The sequence below is a fragment of the Colossoma macropomum genome, unplaced genomic scaffold, assembly GCF_904425465.1.
Source record: "Colossoma macropomum unplaced genomic scaffold, Colossoma_macropomum, whole genome shotgun sequence".
Classification (NCBI taxonomy): Eukaryota; Metazoa; Chordata; class Actinopteri; order Characiformes; family Serrasalmidae; genus Colossoma; species Colossoma macropomum.
Window position 1 is genome coordinate 113,058 of NW_023495463.1, and position 27,392 is coordinate 140,449.

Below are 27,392 nucleotides of genomic sequence, written 5' to 3' on the forward strand. Positions count from 1 at the left end.
CACACGACAGCACGAGTGGCCTCGAACACAAGAGACAAACTTGGGGCAACGTAAGAGACTTGTCACCTGCTAGTGTGAACGCAGGGTGACAGTCCAGTCATCAGCCTGTCAGATACAGAGACCTAAAGCAGCTCATCTCATGTAAAACTGCCGTTTCAAATACATACGTTTATATCAGTCCACATTCAAATGCTGAAAATAGAGTTTTAAAAACCTCAGTGAACTAAAGCTCTGCTTTTGAGTGGATCGGCAGCTACAAACTGGAGAAAAAATAAAAGCATCCGAGCTAGACTGTGTGCATATAATCAGCCCTGATAACTGAAATCATCTTTTTAGACCTTTTCATTCAACATTTTCATAGCTCAGCATTTCATCTCAGAAATAAACAGTGCTGTTTAGGTCTTGTGTTGATAGTTACTTAGTGTTATCTTTCTAGCTGAGATGATCACAAGTCCGAGTCAAGTCTCTGGGATGTGAATCTGAGTCGAGCCTCGAGTCTCTGGGGTGCGTGTCGAGTTGTGAGTTAGTCTCGAGTCCGGGTCGAGTTCTGAGTCAATTTCAAGTTCGAGTCGAGTCGTGAACCAGTCTTGAGTCGTGAGTCAATCTCAAGTTTGAGTCGGGAGTCAGTCTCGAGTCTGACTCAAGTTGTGCGTCTTGAGTCTGAGTCGAGTTGTGCACCGGTCTTGAGTCCGACTTGTGTGTCAGTCTTGAGCTTGGGTCATTTTGTACATCAGACTTGAGTCCGAGTTGAGTTATGCGTCAGTCTCAAGTCTGAGTCAAGTCATGCGCCAGTCTCGAGTGCAGTTCGAGACGTGAGTCAGTCTCGAGTCTGAGTCGAGTTGGGAGTCAGTCTCCAGTCTGAATCTGACTCAAGTCGTAAGTCTCAAGTCCGAATTGTGGTATGCATCAGTCTCAAGTCCAGGTCGCGTCGTGTGTCAGTCTCAGGTCTGAGTCGAGTTGTGTGCCAGTTTCAAGTCCAAGTCGAGTCATGCATTAGTGTTGAGTCCGAGTGGAAATGTAAGTCTTGAATCTGAGTCAAGTCATGCATCAGTCTCGAGTTAAAGTCAAGTCAGGTGTCATTCTCAAGTTTGAGACAGTCTCGAGTGCAAATCAGTTTGGAGTCTGAGTCGAGTCATGTGTCAGTCTTGAGCCTGAGTTGAGTCGTGAGTCTTAAATGCCATTCCTGAGGCCAAACTGAGCCAATGGAATATGTTTTATTACAGTTCCTCAGTTTTTGAAAGCCTCATATTCATATCATCAGTCAGTTAGAGCTACATAGTCTGTCTCACCAGTGTTTTATATCATTTTAGACGGTGTCTAAAATGGTTTGTGCTGTATGTTCTATTTAAGTCACTGATCAATATTCTCACTGAGGAAAGCCTGCGTGTGAGAACGTGTGGGAGAGCTGTATTTATCTCAGTATGGATGAGATGGTGTCGGCTCTGAGCTGGAGCTCCTGCAGAGGGGGGCGTCCTGAGAAAAGCTTTTGTGCAGCGCTGCGTTCTGTCGTAAATCACAAGCTGTTAGTGTTTCACACAACACACTGAACCATGTGCTTTTAGAGGGATTGTTTTCATAGCTCATGTTTTCTAAAACCATTATACATGCAGTGGAATTTTACTGTACTTTCTGAAAGGGCTTTGTGAATTTCATTTGCTTGTTTGGAGAGCAGTTTGAGCTACACAGCGGCCCTGACTGTATAAGTGAGCTAATTCAGCGCAGACGCTACAGCAGTAGATATAACACACAGGCACAAATATCGGCTACAAATACAGAGTTCAGTAATCTTCACACAGAAACACACAGCAGGAAAAACACAACAATTTAAAGTCCAAAAGGGGCAAAAACACAGATATAACAAAAAGGAGGCTCCAAAAAATCACAGAACTAATAGCTGGGAAAACTAAACGAAGGAAGACAATTGAATTTTTAGAGCTGAACAATCTGAGGAAACTATGATTGTGGTTTTTCCTTTAAATGCAATTATTTAAATCAAGCTCCAGGCCTGTTACGTTTTGTTTTTTGGGGGTTTTTTGCCACCACATCCATGGCTTGATGTTGAACAGTGTAGCATGCCAGACTGCCAGTTCACAAGCTCCGTGTTATTAAGTTAAATTTCCCACTTAAAATTTAAAGAAAAGTGTTCAGTAATGTAGGTTGGTGGTCGGCAACCCCAACATTAAGAAGTGCCATTTTGTCCTTTCAGCAAAAATCAAACCACCTTGCGAGCCACAAAATTTCATGTCCATTTTACCATTTTGGCTGTAAACATGTCTCAGTATGTGCTGACGTGCTAGTATAGGATGAAAAATATAATATAAACAAGAAGCCAGCTTCTTCGTCGAAGTCTCCCATTCCACCTTAAATGGTGCCTGATGTGCCAGAATGTAACTGCTGCACCATTTAAGGTGGAACGGGACAATTCGAATGAGAAGCTGACTTCAGCTTTGCGACTTTTGACAGTTTCTTGTTGCAGATTAAACGTATCAGGAAACCAGCTGGAGCAATTATAAATGCAAATAAGGCTCCAAATTATCGATGTTCATCTTAAATCTTTCCCTGTGCCGTTTCGTTTGCTATGGCTGGGCGAGACTTTTATCTACGTTGCTATGGTGACCAGCAGTCTGCACACCAACCTTCAGGGTTAAAGGGTGAATTAGCAGTTCTACATTAACTCCAGCGTTTAAGACCATTTATTGTTAAACTGTGTTGAACGATCAGCAGAGCTTTATTTTACTGCGAAGGAGGATTATTTTATTTTTACCTGCTAATCTAATTCTGCTGTGGAGCCACAACAGGGCAGTAAAAGAGCTGCATGCAGCTCCAGAGCCGCATGTTGGTGACCCATGATGTGGGACATAAATAAAATTGCAGCTCTTGCAATTTGCAGTCGTTCAGCTCTAGACTAGGATCTGCAAAGCATTCTAATAAAGTGAATGGAGATTGTCCCTGATGGTAAACAGGTGATGTCCAAGATCACAAGAGTACTTTTCCTTCATCATTAGTCTTCACTGCCCTGGCTTCATCATAATTTGATCCCCTGATTCAACACTTCCCATACTGTGCATCACTACATTCACTCAAACAGGACCCATTATGCTCCTAATTATGCTCTACGCATCAGTGCTCTATGCATTGAACTTGCATTGTCCCCACACTGAGTGGGAGCTTGGTTTATATTTCTTTTCTGAAACATGCAGTTGGTCAGAGTTCTTTAAGTACGGACAGTGTCCACAGAATGCTATGAAAGCTTGTCATGATGTCATTTATTTTGATAACATATGATTTCATGTCGTATCATCATATCATAATAGGCCTGAGTGGTTTGGGGAAAATATCTGATTGTGATTTTTCTAACCAGTATTGTAACTGTGGTTTTAAATTGTTAGTATTTTCTGTAAATGAAAGACACTTAATAATATTGAGGCCTGTTATTTTGGCCAAAACGACCAGAATATCCACTGTTTCTGGCTTGAATAAGCTTGAATACTGAGCATAGTGTGCCAGGCTGCCAATTAGTTGTGGTTGTGTTGTACACAGAACATGGGTGTTTGGTTGTTTCTGATTGGTCTATCTCCAGGCAGTTTATGAGCTCCATATTATTAGATTAAATTTCCCCACTTAAAACTTAAGACAACAGATTTGATATAAAAAAAAGGTTTGATTATTATTTCAGCCCTAATCGTATGGCCCACCCAGGACGGACAATTATTAATGTAAGTGTCACTTATAATCGTGACCATGTTTACAGTTAAGCCATGGGTGTCCTATTAGTGCTGTCTGTATCACCCCACATACCCCAATCCATGAGATAATATTATTAACTACCATGCTGACAGTTGAACAGTTTATCTGACATTACTCAAGTCCCCAGTGGGCAGTAAACAAACCATTATCAGTGCAGACTGTGTGGTTTGGGATGGGGAAGTGAAAGCTATTAAACTAGAAAATTATCAGTATAAAAGATCTCTTTACAAAACACCCTCTAGAAGATGTGACAGATGGTGCGATAGTGGTAGGTTAAGAGTTTTATGATTTCTTCTTAGACTTTATTTACTATTATATGTAGTGTGAGCACCTGCTCTTCTACCCATTACACCTCATATGCACTCACGGTCCACTTTAAAGGAAACTCCTGCCTTGTGCTTCCACTCACTCACCACTTTATGGAATGCACATCCCTGCATATCCCTAAAGTCCACTATATAATAGGGACGTGCACAGGCTAACTGTTCCAGGTCCGAGTTCACTATTCAGATATTTGATACATTTCATTATGGGTTGACAAAGAAAATATGCAGGCTGACAATTCAAGGTTTTATGTTTTAATAGAACAGTAAATATGACAGTTTTGTGAGTAAGTATGGTTTGCTAGACAGGAGTGCCTGAACGTGAGTACATTAACAATGTACAGAAACAGTGAAAACGTATTTATTTGACAAACTTATGTTGGTGCATTGTCCACTGAGGAGAAAACACCTTCTGTAGAAGATGGTGAGACTTCAGTGTCCAGCATTGTACCGATTACCTCTGTTAGCTCTTCTGAAGAGGCAGCTTCCTTTACTAAAACCTACTAACTTCCCTTTCCATATATTATTATTCAATAATAAAACATTTTTATTAGTTTAGCCACTCCACTGCTGTTACATAAAAAGTAAGCCTACAGCTTTATGCTAATTTTTCTGTTTATTTTTCCCTGTTGTTGCTATTTTCTTCCCAGCATGAACTTTTACTTGAATATCAAAATTTGTTAGAACACACATCCCTACTACATGAACGTACAGTTAGAGACCTCAGCCCTGCGATTATGAGCGTGCGATATGGTAAAAATAACATATGGTGGTACTTGAAGGCATTTTTATGACACATATCACAGTGTTTAGTTTTTTCTGGGATAAGTTGGGACAGAAAAAAGCCACAGGGTACCACATTTAAAAAAGCCTATCAAAAACAATGCATATAATGACTTTTATTCTTTCGCACGCTTGACCAAATCCAGTTAAACAGCATCAATTATACTCTATGAATTGGTCAGTTTTCTTTAAGTACAATATCCATCCGATGTTCAGAAAAGGTATTGTAACATAATTTTTATAGTAACGATAAATTATGATCATATTGCCCACCCTACCTGCAATATATCGCACCTGTTCATCATTGGTCAGTTTCTGACCATAGAAGTGCTGTTGTTTAGAGATTATTTTAGTGGATTCTCAGCACAGCAGTGACACTCGTGTGTATCAGACCACCACCCAAAATATCCAGTCAAGAGCAGCTCTGTGGTCAGAAACTGACCATTGATGAAGGACTTGAGGATGATACAAACTGTGTATCAACAGATGAGTTACAATCTCTAACTGTACACCAGCAAGGTGGAGCTGCAAGGGAGCTGTTTCTGATAAAGTGGCCAGTGAGTGTTTGCTTTATGCTTTTGTACAAACAGTGGGATTCTCTCCTCTACCTCAAACATGACTCTATACGTAGCGTAAAGGGGAATTCCACCATTTAATTCCTCATAATTAAAAAATAATTCAGCGGTTCAGATGTAAACAAAGTTATTCAGAGTGGTTTGATGTGAATGGTTCATTGTAGAGAAACTAACAGGCTTCTATACAGTGGTGGTGATAGGAACCAGGAGTCACAATGTCTACAACACAAATACAGCCATTTTATTTACTGTCCAAACCCACCAGTGAACCTACATGTGTGTTTTTATATATAATGTTGATGATAAAATGATGATGATATTTCTTTGGGGGCTATTTTTCATTACAATGCCCTGCATGTACCTTTCCTCTTTATTAATAGATTAAAAAAACAAGCATTTTAAACCAAAATCTTATTTCAGAACTATCATACATCAATGTCTCAGACATTAGGCAGCATATTCATAACCATTTAATGTAACAACTTCCTGTGAGGGAGCTTTTAGAGGCATTAAACTCTTCAGACGTCTGGTTCCTGTTCTACAATTCTGGCTTGGTCACCAAACCACTCTGAATGACTTTGTTTTATGACTTAACAGTTTAATTATGCACACATATAGAAAAAGGGTACAATTCCTCTTTGAATCACAATAAAGTGATGTTTCAGGGTTATAGAAGTCCAGTAAACACTAACTGAACTTCATGATAAACATAAACCAGATATGAATGTTCAGTGTTATGCTGCTTTAATATTTCTCTTATTCTTTTCCCTGTGCTTGGAAAGCATTCTCCACCACGTTCCCCACCATTGGTTCATTTTAAAAGCTGTGACATTAAATGCCAGGTCAGATATTGGGTCTGGCCGTCTGTTACATCCAGCACACCTCCACAGCAAACACACAGTGCCTTTTTTGTTTCGGAGCTGCGCTGCTGCTCTTCAGGAAGTAGCAGAGAATCCGCTGGCACTGCTTTCATTAGCCTCCTGTGAGCATCAGCTGGCAGTGTGCGATTCCTCTGCAGAACAGCTTGAGATGCCTTAAAATACACTGCATGAAGGCTTTTACATAAACATTGACACAAAACAACAGCAAACATTCGAGCATGCAGTCTCCTCTGCGCTGAAGAAATGAAGCACCGAATTTGCCTGATTTAAATGTTTCCATGTGGATGAATTATTTACATTACACCTTACAATTAATGCCACGTGTAAGAAAACTGAGACAGAATATTGATGTTGATGTAAAATATTGATATTCATGTGGAAGTACTGTGTGATAAATCATCTATACCAGTATTAGTCTCACACAGCAATATTGATAAATAAAAAAAAGACCTTGGCTAAATTAGCTGCAGTGTACAGTACTGTGCAAAAGTCAGAGGCCACCCTTACTCAAATTGTTCATCGTACATTGTCAGGAAAAACATGTCTGACAGAAAATAACAGACTTTTTCAGTATTTATTGTGTCCACTCTTTACCTTCATTACAGCTTCCATTCTTTTCAGGAGACTCGCTTTCAGTTTTTCTAAGAAATCCGCAGGGATGTTTTTCCACACCTACAAAGTTCAGTGTAAGAAGTTGGTTTCACATTTTCTGCTTCTCCCTTCCCAAATAATCCCAGACACATTCAGTGATGTTGAGGTCTGGACTCTGGGGTGGTCAGTCCATTGTTCTGAGAACACCAGCAGTTTCTTTGTTTGATTTGCAGATGTTCTTTGGTAACACTTCATAATAACAAGCCCCTATAAATAGCAGCTTAATCATTATTTAACAGTATGTTAATGATATACAGTAACCATACAATTGTTACTTGTGCTCCGGTTGAATTATAAACCATTTACGTAGTGGCATACAGATTATTAAAGCACTGTGAATGCTTTTCATAAAAGTATTATATTTGAATGCAATCAAACGTATTTTATGTAGCAAAATAAAACTAATTTACTAAATAAATAACAAAATAACTGCTTAAATAAGTAAATAAATATGTAATCATTTAAAACAGAATGTAGACTCTTTTATGTTTTTTGGAAGAAAATATTGAAAAAAATGAAACATAAAATATTGAATGTGCCCTAACTTTTGCAAAGGCCTCATTCTATTTCCTCAGTATGTCAAATTCAGCAAATAAACTGTAATAGTGCATTAAAATTAACAGAAGTGTGTTACCTGTAGAGGATGTGTTCACTTATTTTCACTTATTAAAATCAACAAAACATGTCATTTGACAAATTTAGCTTCCGGCTGTACATGAAAAATATCGCATATTGGCGTCAGCCCACAAATCCCATATTGGTGCATCACTAGAGTGGTGCACATTTAAATAAAGTAATTTTTTTGTACAAGCCTGAAGTAACAAACTCACCGAACTTGTTAAGCCTTCCAGCCATTCATCTGCACTACAAGAGCAACGAAAAGCAGCAGCTCATATTCATCCTCTGCAGTTAAATCTGTTCTCAGTCCGTGGTGTGAATGTTTTTTGGATTGGTAATGAGGAATCTATTTTGGCTGACCAGTGGAGCAGCTCCTGCAGTAGCCTGTTAGACTAGCGCACTCATCCATACTCCCCACCAAGAGCTGTTAATTGGAAACATTCGCCGCTTCTGCCTCGAACGCACTGACTTTCCAATTACTGAACTCGCTCGCTTCCACAATTACCACAGACACACGTTTACTTGTCCTGCTAACTTTGAGTATCTGTCGCTCCAAATTTCATTAAATCGTGCCAGATTTTATTACAGAGAATGATCCCATAATCTTATAGGCTTGTAAACCGAGTGCTTTTTCCACTAAGCTCGTACTCGATGAACACGCATTGTGATTAGAACTGTCTGTTCAGGCAGGCCGCTGCTGCTGTTTATTGCTAAGGTGGAATCAGCTGTGGGCAGATGCCTGCATCTAGCAGGTTTGTGTATTTGTGGTTCGGACATCTGCCGGACTCCGCTATAGATCCCTGTATAGATCCTGGCTGGAGGATGTGGGTGTGTGTGACTCGTAGCCGTTAGAGGTGAAGAAGTGAGAGGAGAGAAAGAGAGATAGTTGAGAAAAGAAATACAGATAATGAAGTGTCAGGAAGTGTCGGACGCCAGGCCTGAATCCAGGATGCAAGCGCAGGACACTTTCTTAAAGAGCCCGTATCATGAAAAAACGCATTTTTCTTGCTTTTTTTGCTTTTGAAATAAAAGAAATGAAGGAAACAAATCACTCCAAGTCCATAAATGGAAACTAAGCGGCAAAAACAGCTCATTTGAATCATTCATTTGCGATTCATTCTTTTTGTGATGTCACAGAAAAGCACATTTGCATATACTGTATCCACCTATTCAGCCTACAGCAGCTTAGCTCCACTTGTTCATGTTGAAGTTTTGACGTGTGTTTGAGCCTGGACTGCTTTTTGAATTAAGCCCCCAAAGGGCGGCCAATCAGGACAGAGCTCATTTACATAAATCAGTCTTAAGCCCTGTTTGAGTTGGATTAGTTTTACATGAGGAGGTGCTGTAATTTGAGTGCGAGATCTTTGATTTTAATACAGTACAAATCTGACAGGTGTGTAGTTTTTACTCTAAGTCTGCAAAGTATAAATACAATGATTTCAGAGCGAATTACCTTCTATAAATCATCAAACCCGGAGCTGCTTCAGTGATAGTAGTCCTGCTCAAATCGACCTCACAGTAATGTAATAATAAATCCTGGTAATAGACATCATAACCTCTGTTTCTTGGTGACCAGAAGACAAACTCAACCACAGAAATGGAGCTCTTGGCACAGTTCCTTTATCCTCAAGTGCAAAACAGGACTATTGTAATTTAAAACATTTTAGTGAGGGCCTAATTAGAACCATCTTAACCATTTAATTGTGCAGGCATTTTGGGAAAATCTGAGAAATTTCCCTTCAAGTAATCAGAGATAACAAGGCTTGACATGCACAGAGCTTAACACATCATTAGTACATCTCAACATGAGAGTCCAGGGTATGTATGAAGGTGAGTTATGATTGTAGATGGTGATAGTGGTTACTAGGCTGGTGACACTCAGAGTCTGGTGCAGAGGAGGCTGCTATGTGATTGTGTGACAGGAAAGGCCGTGTAGGACATCAGACAGAATCAGAATCAGTTTACTGCTGTTTTCAGATACATGGAATTTGTTTTTCTGGCAGGTGTTGCTCATAGAAAGACAGACATGACATTAATAAACACAAAATGTGATTCATAAAATAAAAATACAAATCCCAGTGTACAATATAAAATATAAAATCGAGTGGATGGACAGGTAGGAGGTAGGATAGATAGGACCAGGCTTGATTGTTATGCCTGATAAGGATGTTGAGAAATAATACCGTACTGAAAAACAATAAAAATGAAAGTATGAAAACTATATCACTGATACGCCTGTGGGTGTTTGTGGAGTGTCTCTCATTGACCGTCTTTCAGAGAAAACAATTTTTATGATATAACTAGGCATTTGGATTTATCCTATCAGAGTGAAGTGAGCAGGGAAGGGGGCGGGGCTTATGCATCAAATCTTGACTTAAATAAAAAATAGCATTGAACCTGATGTATCATTAAACCCCTACATCCCTTCTTTCTGTTTTCCACTGCACACTAAAAAATAAGAACCAACCTAAACGAAAACCAGCAGAACTTACAGTTTGAGTTCTGGTTCATTTTCCACCTGCTTGAGGCAGCTGGAACCTCATAACAGCCACTCAAAAGCATCTAATTTGGCTAATTAGCCATCTTGCTTGCTAGTTAGCTTAACGTTTTGGCTGATTTGAGACAATATACTGCACTGCTCTGTTTGAAGACACTCACAAAAGTGCTTACATTTACTCAGACACATGTAGAGTCAAGCAAAGCTTCAATTTTTCTCTTAAGAGTGTGAACTGATGTGTTTGCTACCTAGCTTAGCATTTATCTTAGCTTAGCACTAGTTGTGCTGACAGGAAACAGTGCGCTCCACACTCACACTCTCACAAAATAACACAGAATCATGAATAGAATCAAACAAAGTTCATATTTTTCTCTGTTGAGTGTGAAAATATGAGCTAAAAACAATACGGAGGCTTTAATAAATGCTTATTGGGATAGCATTAGCTTCCTAAGTAGGTTACCTCAGCAAACTCTTTGCAAAGAAATAAAAGGCAACTGTTAGATCAACATATCGTTCTAGTTTACATTCTGGGGCGTCTGCTGGTGATGGAATAGCATTAGGTGACTATTTTCACCTAAAAGAGTAAAGAATTCGCAAAATTTTCATTGACTTTAGCAACCGTTAGCAAAGACAGAGGTGACCATTCGGTCCTGTCGGTACCAATCTTGAACAGATACCAAAAACCATAAGACTGGAACCTTCGGTGCTGGACTAATGGCCAGTGGAAACAACACAGTTCCAGTTTTCTGGTGCCAAATTTTCCAGTACTTTTTGTGGTGGAAAAACGCCCAAACTGTTATCTTGTGTTCATTTCTCCCCATCTGTCTGTACCGTCCTGGAGCTCATCACTGTTGTTTCCTCATAATCTGGTTCTTCTCATTTCAGGGATTTGGTCTTCTTATCTGGGACTCACTGTCATCTCGCATGTTTACTCTCTAACGGCTTGTAGGATCTTGTAATATCTGCATTTTTTGTATGAAAGCTGCTGCTCAATTAAAGATTTATTTTTTATCTGAACATTTCAGATGTCGCCTCCTGCCCATCTCCACCTCTCTCCATTAATCTCCCGTTTTTTTGTCCTTCATTTGCATTTCATCTCTCCTTCTCTCCCTCTCTCCTCTGTCACACACACATGTTCAGCGTGGATGAGTCCACACAGCAGCTGTCAGAGCCCTGTCTATAGTTGCCATAGCAACCTCACTTTTGCATCTCCCCCCGATTTCTTTTTCCTCTCCATCTAGTTGCTCTTTTTGGAGGCATCTTTCCTCTCCTCTACATTTCCATGCTGATTCTGTCAGGAGAGTCTCTTGCAGGTTGCACTTCCACTCTGAGTTCAACGGCGGAGAAAAAGATCTGATACAAATCAGACGCTGTTGCTAAACTCAGACTTGGTCGTCTCCAGCTAGACCCCTCATAAAGTCCCCTCTTCACCATGAAACATCTCCGTAAAGCACGAACCTCAGACACATTGTACATATTAGATGAATGACTTCTGTTTCTTGGTGATATCTATGGTACATAAGTTGGTTTATCCCTTGGTACATAAGCGTCAGTATTAGCAATGAGGGACGGATGTGGACATCACTGATCTGTTTCTCAGGTCCACTGGTCAACAGTCTTTTTACAACAAGCTGAACCTTAGAGGGGAATTCCAACATTTCTGCATAAATAGCAATTAACATTCAGAGTTGTCTGGTGTGAAATGCTTCATTCGAGAGAAACTTCAGTCAGAATTTTTCACAGTGGTGATGATAGGAACCAGACATCTGAAGAGTGTGAAAGCTCTCTCATAGAAATGTATTACACCAAATGGTTATGAAAACACTGCCTGATGCCTTAGACATTGTTTTAGATTAGTTTTATGAAATGCTTTTGGCCTAAAACATTTGGAAATTCATTCATGGCAGAGAGGGAGGTACATGCAGTGTGTTGTAAGAAACTTTTTTTTTTTCAGATTTACCACTATTTTCCCCTCATCAACATTACATATAATAATTCATGTAAAAAAGACGTGTAGATTTACTGGTCATTTTGGTTAGTAAATAAACTGGCTATATTTGTGTTGTAGACATCACAACCCCTGGTTCCTATCAGCGCCACTGTAAAGAAATCTGAGCCTGTAAGTTTCTCTGCAGTGAACCGTTTCACATCAAACCACTCTGAATGACTTTGTTTACGTCTCAACCACTGCATTCTACACAATCAGTGCGGTTCCCCTTTAACCTCATCATGATCTGGCAGGAGAAGGGCTTTTTATCATTAATTAATAGTCTTCAACAGTTTAATCTATTAGTTTTTTGACATCACATTTTAAATGTCTGCCACAATATTTTCCAGGCGGTATTTCAACATACTTGTTGAAAAGAGCACTAGTAGCCTACATTGCTAATCTTAGCACTGTCAACCATCAGGTAAGGCTACAGTAACTAACTAGGCTAAGTTACCTATAGCCTTAGCCTCAAGGCTCTCAGCGACACTACACATCACATGTGTCTCCGGTCCTTGCGGGTCAAAACACTGCAGACTTCAGCACACTGCCTCATTAAACACACCTGATTCAGATCATCAGCTAATTAGCAAGGCCTTCATGAGCTGAATTCAGAGCAGTAGATGAGGGTAAATGCTAATCTCCACAGCACTTGGCCTGGACGGTCAGCAGTTTGACATGCCTGCCATACATAAAGGGGTGTGTTAGCTTGTCATGGCAAAAACTTAGATTTTTGAATCCACACACACATCTTCTAAACCGCTTATCCTTCTTAGTCGCTGGGGAGCTGGAGCCTATCCCAGCAGTCATTGGGTAGAAGGCAGGATACACCCTGGACAGGTCACCAGTCCATTGCAGGGCAGACAGACATATACATTCACACTCACACCTAGGGGCAATTCAGCATGTCCAATTAGCCTGACTGCTTGTCTTTGGACTGTGGGAGGAAACCGGAGTACCCGGAGGAAACCCACGCAGACACAGGGATAACATGCAAACTCCACACAGAAAGGACCCTGGTCGCCCAGCCGGGGAACCAAACCCAGGCCCTTCTTGCTGTGAGACGACAGCGCTACCCACCATGCCGCCTGTTTGATTCCATAGCCCCCACCTTAAATCCTGATTTTTTTCATACAAGCATCAAACATGATGCAAATAATGACACAAAACTGCAAAGCATTCCCACACAAACTGTTACCTATGGAGCTCTGCTGGTGGTATTCCATATAAATAAAAATAATGTGTGGCCACGACTTAGTAAGGTGTGGATACAAGATAATTAAGTTGTCGCCATGACTTAGTAAGGCATGAGATTGAGATTCTAATGCGTGGCCCCTTCTTAGCAAGGTCTGGGAATGAGATGATTAATCCTTGACCACAGCTTAATAAGGCATGATCTCGTTCCCACATCTTGCTTAGTTGTGACCACTCATTAGGATCTCGTTCCCACGCATTAATACGGCGTGGCAACACATTAGTTCTATTTATACAAGATGTCACCAGCAGGGCTCCGTAGTTACCTGTTAGCTACATTAAAGAAGCAGACTTCAGACTCCAAGCTTGACTTGGTTGATGGATACATTTGGGATAAGGGGAAAATTGTGTAGAGGTGATTCTTCACTGAACTGTTCCTTTAGTAGTTTAATAGCTCACAAGTCTTGTGCATAGAGTTTTGCCTGTGTTTACCTCGTGTCCAAGATATACTGTTAAGAAAGAAACAAGAAAAAAAGAAAGTTGTTCGGTATGCAGTGACAGCAGGAAGTCATACAGAGTTGTACTAAGATTAAGGAGGTTGTTGCATAACTTGGGATTCTCAAGACATTTGGAATCCTGAAAAGGGCCTGTGTTTCATGTTTTTGTTTCAGGCCTCCTGTCAGTTTTCATTTTTTCCTCATTCATCAACACTGCTTACTTAAGAATGGAAACAAACGTGTTGACACGGGGGAGCGCTGTGAATGCTTTAGCAATGATGAAAGAGAAAGAACCCAGAGGGAGGAGAGATGAGTGTGAGCTGAGGAGAAGATGAAGTGAGGAGATCAGGCGAGAGTGGCGTCGTCTAAATGAAGAAGATGTGAGAAAAGCAGATCAATCGAATATGTTCACTGTTCTGTAGTACGGATATTACTGAAGTCAAACTAGACAGATTTACAGGGAAAAAGACTCATTACATTGTCAAATTGTGTTTTACATGTTCTTCATTTCTTTCTTTAGAAGAACCTGATTGCTGGAGGCTTTCATGACGGAGTGCTCTTATACGCTTATGCCTTGAACGAGTCGATGAACCAATCAGGACTGCAGCCACCGGGTCATGTGGTCACCAAGAAGATGTGGAACCGCACTTTTAACGGTCAGTCCCAAAGGCTGAAAACAAGCACAGCATCACTATCATGAGAAAACTGTAATTCTTCAGTTAGGTGGTGGGCCAAGTCTCACTATCGATTTTAATTTTTGATTTGATCGACTCCAGACTCGGAACTGAGTCAAAACTCACTATTACACACATCATTTTTTGTGATTGCCCTTGTGATCAGTTTTTGCACACTTTTCTGTAAACTTTATACTAAGTTGTGAAGCTAATCAGGCAAAAACGTGGCCAATCAGATGTCTTGCATTGCCTTTTTTTCTCTGTCAGTGAATCACCATCAGCGCAGTGAACCACGGTTTATTAGTGAGGAACAGCTCGAGACCTGCGCTAGCCCAGAGGGTTAATCTGGTTAGGCACACTTGGTATTAAGATTAAGATTAAGAGAAGTTTATTAGTCCCACAACTGGGAAATTTTACCTCCGCACTTAACCCATTCATGCAGTGAAACACCACATACACACTAGGGGGCAGTGAGCACACTTGCCCAGAGCAGTGGGCAGCCCTATGCACGGCACCCAGGGAGCAGTTGGGGGTTAGGTGCTTTGCTCAAGGGCACTTCAGTCACGTACTGAAGTCAAACCCCTGAGCCGACGACCTTCTGGTCACAAGGCTGGTTCCCTAACCTCCAGCCCATGACTGCCCAATGTGTAGGTGTATAACTGTTGCAAATATTATTTAATTTAAATACATGTAAGAAAATTATAAACACGTACTGAATGTTTGTAGTTGGTTGCCACAATTATTTTCCAGGTGTTTTCAGACATACTCGTTGAAAAGAGCATTTTTATTAGCATACATTGCTAATGTTAGCACTGTTAGTTAGGGCTACAGTAACTAACTAAGCTAGGTTAGCCAAAGCCTTAGCCTCTAGGCTCTCAGGGACACCATACATAAAGGGTTTGTTAGCTTATCATAACATGTAAAGAACTTTTTTTTCAGTTTGATTAGTTTGTTTTTTTTTTCTAATATTTACTGAATTTTTTTAATTTCATAAAAATATAATGTAATGCGAGCGCAAATACTTTCAAAACAATTCTGTAGCACGGCATGTGCTACCCCTGGCTCAAGGAGGACGCTGGAGGCAGGGTTCAGGGTTGCAGCAGCCATATTTATTAACAAATCAACACAACTCAAAACAACCAAACCATGCTGGTCACTTTTCAGTGGCTTCAGCCAGACTTTTCAGTCCTTCTCCTAAATAAGCTTTTCTCTTCTGTCTCTTGCTGCTGCTCATCCCCCTCTCTCCTCTCTCTGTTCCCTCTCAGCTCTTTTAAAAGGCGCTCACGCTGCCAGCCAGATCAGCATCAGCTGGCTCTCATCAAGGGCAGCGTGAGCACCTGAGCCTAGAGGGAACGAGAGCTCGCTGCTCCGCCTCCTCGTCACCGCCCCCAGCTGGCAGCTCAGCCGCCCGGGTCGAACGTGAGGTGTAATGGAGCGGCTTCGCTGCGTAACAGGGGGCGGGGCCCAGGCGGCGGAGCTCGGGACTCGCTCCTTGCCCTGGTGCCTCTCGTTGCCGGCGCCGTCGTCTTCCTCCTCCTCCCGCCATCACTCGCGCCACTCGGGTTACTCGGAGGAGCTCGGGCTTTGCGCTCCGCCCCCTCCCCACTCGCGGCTCTCTCCCTGCCGTCCTGGCCGAGGTTCGTCGCCGCTGATTGTTCGGGCCCCGCCTTCCTGCCGGCTCTCGCGGCCGTCATCGTCGGGGCCCGGGGGGCGGGCGCATGCCACAAATTCATTTGTATTTCAGTTTATATATCAGTTCATCATAACATAGTTATTGGAATCAGGCTGCTGAATAGAGGCTGAACTGACAGGCAGCCCAGTGGTCCATCATCGCTAATCTTACAGTTTTCTTATTGCAGCAAAAAAACAAATTACATTTATATTAGTTTCTCTAAATGTCTCCTCTTTCCTCCTCTGTCTTAGCTTGTCTTATGTATCAATTAAAACTGATTCCCATCTGAGCTGAAGTCCTCCCCAGTTGTTGACCATCTATTAAAAGGGTCACTTCTGGAGTTATTTTGTTCACAATGCAAAGTCCATTATGGGCCCATAACATAATAAGTGTTCATTTCCCAGCAAACACACAATGTTGTCACAATGTTGTCTACTTTCCTACATCATTGCTACAACGTTATCAAAAGGTGGTGCTGTTTACATTGTCTGGACACGATTGTCACAACGTTGCCACAACCCTTATTATTAAGTAACATTGTTTTATGGTGTTATGACTACATGTTAGCAAAATGTTATCGAGTTCCATGCACAACGTAAGGGAACTTGAGGATGAAGATTGTAGGAGGTTGTGAGAACGTACTGACAACGTTGCCACTACGTTGTCACAACTTCCTAGAATGCTGTCAGAAAACATTGTCACAACTTTCATTTTAACACTGTGGGCACCAAAACAATAGGTTGTCACGGCATAACCATGTTTGCTGGGTTGTTCTTGTCAGCAAGACAGGACATTAGGTGTGATGTGGATGAGAACATCTGGCCAAATAATGCACACCAGGTAAACTAAGCATTTACAGTGTCTTTGACTTTTTTCATTGCTAGATAATACTAAATACTAGATTTTTTGGCTTCTATTAATTCATTTGTTCTTACTTAAAGATAACGTTCTGTTTTTAATATTTCTCTGATGTAATGTTTTTTTTCATTCACTGGAAACAATGGTTTGTCAGTTTAATTTAAAATATTTTATGTGGTAACAAGCAATTTATGTGGTTTAATTAAACTCAAAAAAATACTTTCAATGAAACAAAGTAAAACTTTAGTTTAGATGAACAAAATCAATGTTTTACATCAATTCAAACCTCAAAACATTTAAAATCAACTTCTGCTGTTTTCCACTATCTATTAACTATTAACTGTTAGTGAACAGTCAATTACAATATGCAACATTATGTGTAAACTGGTGATGTTCAGACCTCCCTGTACATACGAATGAATACAAACATAAAATAACAGAATGAAGCAGTTTATTAGGAAATTCTGTAGGCGGCCATTATCTGTGACTGCTGCTGCCACTGCGGTAGACACAGTGAGTAACGTGAGAAATGTAGGTCACAGCTGTGTTTAGAAGACATTAAACACATAACGATAGAAATTGTGACACTTCACGTCAGTCCCTCTGTAGCCTACCTTTTGCAATTCTTGGAAATCAGAAAGATAATAACAGAATTAGAACAGTAATATAATTTAGCAGTAAAATGTGTTTTTGCCATATTTTCCTGCGTTCTGCGTGTGATCATGTTTAGGCTCAGGTTTTGCTTTCAGTGCATTCAAAGTGTGCGTGTGTGTAGTTCATTAGCTGATGTTCTGTTTGTGTAGACTGAAATAAGTGCAATCATTTTTACTGTATACATTTTAGAACTATCCATAGATTAGAATGACCGTAATATGGAAATGCTTCAATAAAAGTGAAGCCAAAAATTAATAAACAAAAAATGTTCCACATGAAAGATAAAATGGTTTCTTAAAGAAGCATCAGTTTAATGTTCTTTAGCTAACCAAAAGTGGTTCTTGTATGGCAGGCATGTCAAACTGGGGACCTTCCAGGCCAAAGTGCTGTGGAGGTTAGTGTTTACCCTTATCTAACGGTCTGAGTTCAGCTCATGAAGGCCTTGCTAATTAGATAATGAGGCAGTGTGCTGAAGTCTGCATTGTTTTGGCCCGTCAGGACTGGAGCCTGACACGTGTTGTATGGCTTTAGTGCAAAGAACCTTTTTGGCCACTTTTCTAGTTGTAAGAGTGCATTTGAAAACTGGCAGCTCCCCTTTACATTGTGTGGACATTTTTTGGCAAATGCACAAATAGATATTTTAACTGTTTTTCAGTACCATTAGCAGATGCTGAGTGAACATTCCCTCCTTTTTCTATAAAGGTACCATTTCACAGATGCAACATACCATGAAAAACATAGTCATCCATTTCTAGTACTTCTGGCCGAAGGTGCAGCTGACATAAATTTACCCTAAAGGCCTCACTGTTTGACCCCCAGTATTAATGGGGGGGGCAGGACTCAACAACTGGGGAAAAATATCTAAACATGCCTTTTTTTTCTAACCGTTATTCCGATTCAAATTAAATGTGATTATTTTCTTTATATTAAGGTTAAATTTCTTAACTCAAGACTTGTTAAGACAACTATGAATAATGTTGCGTATAATACAAACTGCAGCTCTTGCAATTGAAATTTGCACTGTTTATAAAATTTGTATCCTCAAAGCTTCAGTTCTATGCTTTTCTTTTTCTGTGTGGAAACTAAATATTGCAGTACCTCAAAGAAACGTGCAGGACTTTCATCCACTGAGTGAACATATTGTGTGTAGCAAACAATAGCATGTGAGAGTTTGCGTACATTTTCAGGCTAAACTGATGTGTTTTGCTGCGCTTACTTTGCAATCAGTGTGAATGAACTGAGAAATGTGTATACAGCCACATTTATTCAGTCTAAATGTGAGAGACACAGATGTTCCAGTTCTGCGGACGGTTCCTCAGCTGTTACTGTTCCACATTGATTTTTAAATGGACTTGCTGTAGGGGACGTTCTGAGGGTTTGCTCCGGGTGAAGACTGATTATTTTCTGAAGCTTGCTGAGATGTGCTTACTCTCCATGGCCGTTCTGAAGTATATTGTCTTCAGATTTTTCCTGTCTCCTGCTCTAACTGAGTCTGTGTGGAGACATGCCACTGGATTGAATGGCATCCCACAGGTGTCCTTGTGGAACATAGCTGTGTAATTCAACTAGTGCAGCCAAAATGGGATCTCAAGATGCGAACGCTTTTATCCAACAGACAAATAGAGACAGTGAAAGGGGCAGAAATATCTGCTGTTTGGAGTTTGTTTGTCTTCTTTTCTGCTCTCTACACCACTCTCCGTCCTGTCTTCTTTGTTTGTGAGCTTCACTATCCCTCGCTAACTCTCCAGAAAGCCACTTAAAGAGAATCCCAGCAAGGCTTACAACCAAGTCTTACCAGCATGAGCTGCTACTATAGCTAGGACTGTGTATGTGTGTTTGTTTTCATATGTTTTCAGGACAAAATAGCCTCATTTTGTAGGAAAACTAGAGGAAAAATGATTTAAAAATTTAATTAAAAAACATTTCTCACGCTTTTTGGTTCTAGATGTTAAGATTGAGGTTAAACTACATAAAATTAGTACAAACCCAATCCCAAAAAAGTTGGGACAGCAGCTAAAGTGCAAATAAAAACAGAAAACAGTCATTTGTAAACTGGCTTTTATAGATATTTATTGACAACAACAGAAAAAAGAGATATTTAATATTTTACCTTATCAACTTTATTGATTTTTGTGAATATACACTAATTCCAAATTTTATGCCTGAAGCACTTCCCAAAAATGTTGAGACAGGAGCAATTTAAGACTGTGAAGTCTGAACACTTGTTTTGGGACTTTCCACAGGTAAACAGGTGAACAGGTAACAGGTGATGCTGTCATGATTGAGTATATAAGGAGCATTCATGAAAGGCTCAGCCGCCTAGTCCAACAGTTTAAGAACAGTGTTTCTCAATGCACAAAACCATCATCATCTACAGCCCATTACATTATTAAAAGATTCAGAGAATCCAGATGAAGCTCTGTGCATAAAAAGCAAGGCCGATAACCAGTGCCGAGTGCCCTTGACCTTCAGTCTCTCAGAAGGCACTGCACAAAAACCAACATACTTCTGTAATGAATGTAACCACATGAGCTTAGAAATACTGTAAAACCCTTGTCTGTAAACATAGTTTGTCACTGCATCTACAGATGCATTGTAAGACTTGCAAAACAGAAGCCAAATATCAGTAACATCCAGATAGATGCTGACTTCTCTGGGCTAAAGCTCATCTGAGATGAGCTGACGCAAAGTGAAAATGTGTGCCACAGTCTGACGAGTCTACCTTTCAGATTGTTTATGGAAATAATGAACGTTATGTTCTCCAGGCCAGAGAGCAACGGGACTATCCAGATTGTTACCGGTGTAAAGTTCAAAATCCAGTGTCTGTTATGGTTTGGGGGTGTATTAGTGGGAACCTTTGGCCTTAATGGCATCATTAATGCTGTGGAGCAACAACATCTTTTTCAGGCACATTCCTGCTTGTTTCAGCACGACAGTGCCCAGCCACATTCTGCACCTGATACAACAGTGTGGCTTTGTACAGTCAGAAATAAAGGTACTAAACTCTCACTGGGGCAGAACCCCTATGGTCAAGGGTACATCTCAGTACTTTTAGTCAGGGAACATAACTGTACCATAATCCACTGAATTCATATTTTCTAAGTTGTACTGACTCCACACACTCATTCTCGTCATTGTTTGTACCTTGATGAATAAAAAACGTATTTATTTTTAAGTGTATTAAGAGAGTGTAGGTGCTAGACTAGCCTGCCTGGCCTGTCTCCAATTGAAAACATGGGTCGCATTACGAAGTGCGGTATATTACAGTGGAGACCCCAGACTCGGTTCTCGGTTAACAGTTAATCTAATGACTAATGACAGCTGGTTCTCCAGCAAAAGAATATGCAAAAGAAGGGATTTGTTGCAAATTTACATTATAGACCATTTAATTATATTATTGTTACACATAACAGAAATATCAGTGCTGTATTCTGATTAATTCCATCTTTATTAGAGAAATAAAAATGTGCTTTTACATCATTAACATCAGCTGTTACTCTTTTCAAAAGTCTTTGAAGCCTGCATTGTTACAAATAGTCAAGTCAAGTCAAGTCAAGAGGCTTTTATTGTCATTCCATCTATGTACAAGTTCGTATAAAACTCTTCGAAAATTGGCATAAAATACATATGGTATATTTTGTTCAACCCCACTCAAATTCCATGTTTTGTAGCTTTTCTAAGGGAACGTAAATAAATAAACGTGAATTGTTAGCAGTGAGCACTGCCAGTCTCAACAAATCCTGACTTGTCTGCTGAGCAGTTGGGTTCTAAGCTTTACTAAGCTGTACTTGGCTGAATTTTTACCAACTTTCTGATCACAATACACAGATCACATTCACACAGATTACTGCACATTAAGCAGCTACAAAATTACACAAAGAATTCTAATGGTAGCATAACAGCCTGTAATCACAGACCTCCAAAGCCAGCTGGCTCCTCTTCAGCTGTGAGATGTTTCAAATCTGAAAAAAGATTCGATTTCTCTGAGTATTTTTCTTCAAACCCTCCTTCTGTGTACAGGGATGATTTGCTTTGCAGTAGCTTTGCACATCAGACCTGCACACTGATACAGTGTCTAGAGTTGTTCTTGTCGTCTTGATATATATATATATATATATAAAATTCCTATCATATTAAAATATGTCATCTTTCATTTACAAACGCAAAAATTGTTCTAGGCTGAGAGTTTAGAATCTGCACTTTCAATGAGCTACGAGTGAGAAATAATTAAGTGTTTTACAGCATGATTTTGTTGCCACCAGTGACGGCTGCAGCTTTTAAAGGGTTAACACCTGTTTTTACGCTTGCACTGAACCCTCATCTTTCTCTCCTCCTCTCTCTGTTCATTTCATACTGTATATCTTTTTGTCCTCAGTCAGCTCTCTCGTCCCTCTGCTGCCACACCTGCCCAAATCCAATCTCAGATATTTACCACAGCCAAATCTAATCACGCTGCCCTCTGTATCGCTGCTGTTCCTCAGAAACACACCTGGCACCATACCAGACGAGCAGAGCACAGAGTAATAACTGCCCCAAGCCAGAATGATCGCAGGCAGAGCATTGTCCCCTGGGGCTGTTTATTAAGTACTTTATAGACTTTTGTCAGAGTGTGGAAAACTGGGAGAGAAATCCGAGAAATCTGACTGGGAGGTTTATAGTTTGTGTGTGTGGTGAGAGAGAGACAGCAAGAGAGAAATAGAGAGAGAGAGTTTTAAATGCTATTTACTAGTCTCGCGGGCTCAGATGTGACCTATTAAACTTTTGATGCTGGATTGCGGCCACATCTACCCCAACGAAGATACGCTCCCTCTAAACCCCGCCCTGAAATTCCTCTAGTCAATCAAGTCAGCTATCAAAGCACTATCATTGGCTAACAGAACTGTTCTTCCTTTGTAAGAGGTCATGTATATTTTTACTGCATGTGATGGGTTCTGCACACATACAACACACATCTGCATGCTTAATTGGAGTTTCTCTGAAACAAAACATTTTGTTTAGACATTTTATGAAGTAACTTAAAGAACTTCTTAAAATACTACCAATGCTGTAATGGTTAAATTGTCAAAATACGTTTTGGAGCCACCTTAGTTCCCCTCGTGCTACATTAACACAGGACAACTGACAGGAAAGTACAAAACAACACTGCAGAAGTCAATAAATACTGACAGTAAACCATATAATAACTGCTATTTGGATCACTCTCCCGAACTGGTTCAAAAACAAAGCTCAAAACAATTTCGGACTTTTAACTGACTTGGACATCAGACTAAAATCTTTTTCTTTGAGTGACCCTAAACCTTAGTTATGTTTGTTTTATTAGAATAAATGATGTAATCATTCTGTTTCTTCATGACCAAAACAATCATAATACTTCTGAAACTTTACCAAATGTTTCTGTCGTGACAATTTAAGCTAATTTTGAGCAGAACTCAGAAGCGCTAGCCAGTACATGACTATCAAACACAGCTGTCAACAGCTGTACACACATAAAATCATGATTTTTTTTAAATTAAAACACAAAAAACTTTACTTAACTGCAGAAAATGTGTGTTTCAATAGTGATATTTCCTAATGTTCCAAACTGATTTTCAGACTTTGGCAGTCATTTGCTTGAAAACAATGGGATCTAGCTGCTCACTGGCCATGAGGCTCCAAAATGCAAGGGCATGGCTAGAATTAGGCCCCACCCACAGACTAAAACTCTTTGTGTTTTGGTAATGGCATGAAAATGTGGTAAAGAATTTTTGTATAAAATTTGTATTTAAATTTTAAGCTCATATTTAAGCAAAATATTTAAACTTCACTTTAAAAGAAATTGAACAGATCCTTTTTTTAAACCAATGTTGAAAATGGTCACACTCAGTATCTTCTAGGTCCACTGTATGGGTGTAAATTACAAACTGTAGCCCTGCAGAAACTGAGCAATGATGAAGGACTAGAGGATGACTAACAAAAACTGTGCATCAACAGATGAGCTACAGTGCCTAACTGTACACCAGCAAGGTGAAACGACAAGAGAAGTGTTTCTAATAAAGTGGACAGTGAGTGTAAAGCAGTCTGTGCAAATAATAAGTGCAGCAAAATATAAGCACAGAACAATAAATGAGTTAACGGTTATTAGCAACACTAACCAGTTCGATCCAAGTGTCTGAGACCAAAGTTTTTCACTTAAACCTGGAAATAAACAGCAAGTTTAAAACATTTTTTAAAATTTAAAAGAAAGAAAAGTTGTGACGAGTAAAATAAAGAAGAAATGTTGATGATTCTGCACTATTTCTAGGTCACAATTTAAATATAAGCACATTTGTGACATTGACCATGTAAAGGCCTTTGTACAGAAAGGTCAGATTTGTTCCTTCCATTAAAGCTCATGATCAGGTGGATTTGATCTGCTCATCTGGCTTTTGCATAAACTTGTGAAGTCCATGCCAGCTTGAGTGGACACTGTCATTAAAGCAAAAGGAAGACTAGATAACAAATACTGAGAAATTCCGAAATTCACATTAGAAATGCAGAGATTGTTCCTTTAATTCATATTCTTATGCTGATAATATAACTTAGAATGAAAAACTTTGTTTTACAGTAGAAGATAATTCAAAATAGAAGCATTTTGACTTCTCAGACTTTTGGACCCACTGTAGAGTTGCTAGGTGTATTGATCAGTGATGCTGAGCAGTGGAGAGATTCCTGCACATAGGCTACTTCACTGTGGAGGAAATGTGAAATAGGAAGCACAAAGTAATTGGCTGGAGCTGGATCAGTGACTTTAGAGGCTTAGTGACATTTGGGACGCGGCCGTGTTCAAGAGTGGACCCTCTGAGCCGGGCTTTAGACTGCAGAGCCGCTTTTGAAGTTAAAGCTATCCTGCCATTCTGAGCTCTAATGAGCTGGACTGATCCACACTGACTCTCTCTCTCTCTCTCTCTCTCTCTCTCTCTCTCTCTGTCGTTCTCTCACTCTCCATCAACCTTTTCCTCTCGCTCTCCTCTCTCTTCATTCTGTCCTCTTTTACATATCTCTTTCTTCGGTCCACTCTGACACTGTCCTCCTTCATTTCATCCTCCTTCATCCTCTCAGGTTTAATGGTACGTGTATGTGCAAGCGAAGAGGTGAATCTAATAAAAGAGGGCATCTGTTTATCTGTTATGCACATGTTCAACAGGCTTCTTTCTCTCTTTCTTGCAGTCTGAACTCCATTCCCTCTTTTCTTTCTCTCTTACTTGCTTTCTTTCTCGATCCTCGCTTTCTTCCTCCTTAAAAAAGAAAGCTTATCGTCAAAACTTATTATCATTAGTGTTAGTGGTCCTGACATGCATTACTCTGCAAGAGTCTTAGACACCTAAGCGCACTGTTTAAAACCATTTCTCTTAGCAATACGTGTGTTTGTGGTTGTAAAAACACCATATAACACTAGAAAAAGTGCAAATAAGCATTCATTCAGTAAGAAGTAAGAAGAACCTCGGAGCTTGTTTGAAGGACAAATGCCTCTTTTCCACTGTAGGCCAAGTGGTAACCATTCCAGAGGCATTTCCACACGGACACGGTTCGACAAATAGACCATGCTTAGGTGGAGGTTAAGTTTAATGCTTAGGTTAAGTTTAGTTCAGTTACACAGTCGCCAAACAAATGAAAGCAGTGCACAATTTTCAATCCACCATTCAATAAATGTCAAACCATCAATCTAACAATGGCTAAATTGTGCTGCTTACTAGGAGAGAAGAGCTGGTCAGCATTAGCTTAGCATGCTAACAGCTGCTAAGGGGGCAGTCATGGGCTGGAGGTTAGGGAACCAGTCTTGTGACTGGAAGGTCGCCGGTTTGATCCCCTCAGCTGACAGTACGTGACTGTAGTGCCCTTGAGCAAGGCACCTAACCCCGAACTGCTCCCTGGGTGCTGTGGATAGGGCTGCCCACTGCTGTGGCCAAGTGTGCTCGCTGCCCCCTAGTGTGTGTGTTCACTAGTGTGCATGTGGGTGTTTCACTGCTCAGATGGGTTAAATGAGGAGGTCTAATTCCACAGTGTGCAAAACACAGTTGGCTAATGGTTCTGAATTCAATTCAGCTATAATCACCACAGAACTATGATAATATCGTCCAGCTGTCCCAGTTAGCTCACTCTTAGCTTAGTGAGCTACAGGTTCAGTTTCAATAACTGCTCTGCTGTTACAAACGTAGACAATAAAAGTTCATGTCTGAGAGAGTCAAGCGACAGAACACCAACATTTAACCTGTTCTGAGGTGTTTTTAGTCAGAGCCTTCTGGGCTAACTCTAACTTAGTTTGCAGGCTGAATGTGCCACACACCTCAGTACAGGTTCCAGCTCAAATAACTGATGCTCAAATCACACACATTAAGAGGGTAAAGACTCGTATCTGAGATCGCAAGGTCAAGTGACTGGTGTTGGAGTGAAAGCTGGAGCAGTAATAATAATAATAATAATAATAATAATATCTTTATTCATAAAGCACATTTCATACCGGTGGCAGATCAGAGTGCATTACAGACAGGAAACAAAGCTTAACAGAAATAGAAGAAACTATGAGTATTAATTTAAAATCATATAAAACAGTGACACAGATCAAATTAAAAAGAATCAAACATGTTCTGTGGTTTTGGTGTAGCTACTAGCCTGTTATCTGCTGCTGAGCCACTGTCATCTGTAACTGCTGGTCTTAAAAAATCCTGGTCCTGGTAACGTTTGGTTTCAGATTTCTCACTGACGCCCCCAACCATCGTATGAATTCCATCACCAGCCCACCTGATATAACATAAAGAAGGATTTATTAGCCAAACCAGATACTGGATGATAACTACAGATAATACCAGGCTGCCGTGAGGAGAGGAATGCATAAACATACATATAATCTATTCAGTATATTAATGTTATTTGTATTCATTCTAATAGTGCCCAGAAAAATCACAATTTAAGTATTATTTTCTCAGCTGCCAAGAAGTTTTTTTACAGTACTCTATGTCATAAAACGTTACAGTGTCTTTTATGACAATCATCGTTAATGGTAACTTAACACTTACCATCACTTCATACATTAACCCCTTAAAATCCCAGGCTTATTACATACCAAGGCCTATCATTGAGCAACTGCAGGGACTTCAGTGCAAACTGGTTGAGTTATTCTGACGTTATAGCAGTAAATAATAAAACTTCAGGCCTGCCGGCGGGCCCCGGCCATGTAAGGGGTTAATTCAGTAAGTTATATTGCTAAATAAAATCTGTCATGACAGCATATGACCATGTTATGTTTATGGCATGGTCATGTCAATAGCACGAATCAAGTAAAGCATTACTCAGACTTTTTCTTGTGGCTGCAAACCCAGAAAATTGCCAAGAAGAAAGAGCATCATTTAATCAAAAAATAATGACAGCTACATAAATCTGGGGATAGTAATGCGGCAAAACCATAATGTGGTATGCAGAGAGAAGCTAGCGAATGTGGCTGTGAAGCCATCCAGTTACTCCACCACTTGGGGTCAAAACATTCCTCGCCAACAGCAAAACACTGGCTAAACGCCCCCCCGATACACCCCACCTTCTCATCCAAACCCCTTACCAGTCCAGGAAAATCACTTGTGCTTCATCCTGCGCGGTTGAAAAGTTGAGATCCCCCGTCCACATGAACACCCATCCATCATCTAAACCACTTATCCCTCTGGGTCGCAGTGGGGTGCTGGAGCCTATCCCAGCTGTCATTGGGCGGAAGGCAGGATACACCCTGGACAGGTCGCCAGTCCATCGCAGGGCAGACAGACATACACAATCACAC

General features: G+C 40.3%; 1 protein-coding gene across 1 annotated transcript in view; it reads left to right on the top strand.

Moving 5' to 3' along the window:
* Nucleotides 1-27,392, top strand: part of npr1a (natriuretic peptide receptor 1a) — a 142,651-nt gene that overhangs the window by 55,816 nt on the left and 59,443 nt on the right. The window contains exon 5 of the mRNA XM_036562643.1: nucleotides 14,274-14,409. Coding sequence (XP_036418536.1) covers nucleotides 14,274-14,409 — 136 coding nt within the window. The remainder of the gene's footprint in view (nucleotides 1-14,273; nucleotides 14,410-27,392) is intronic.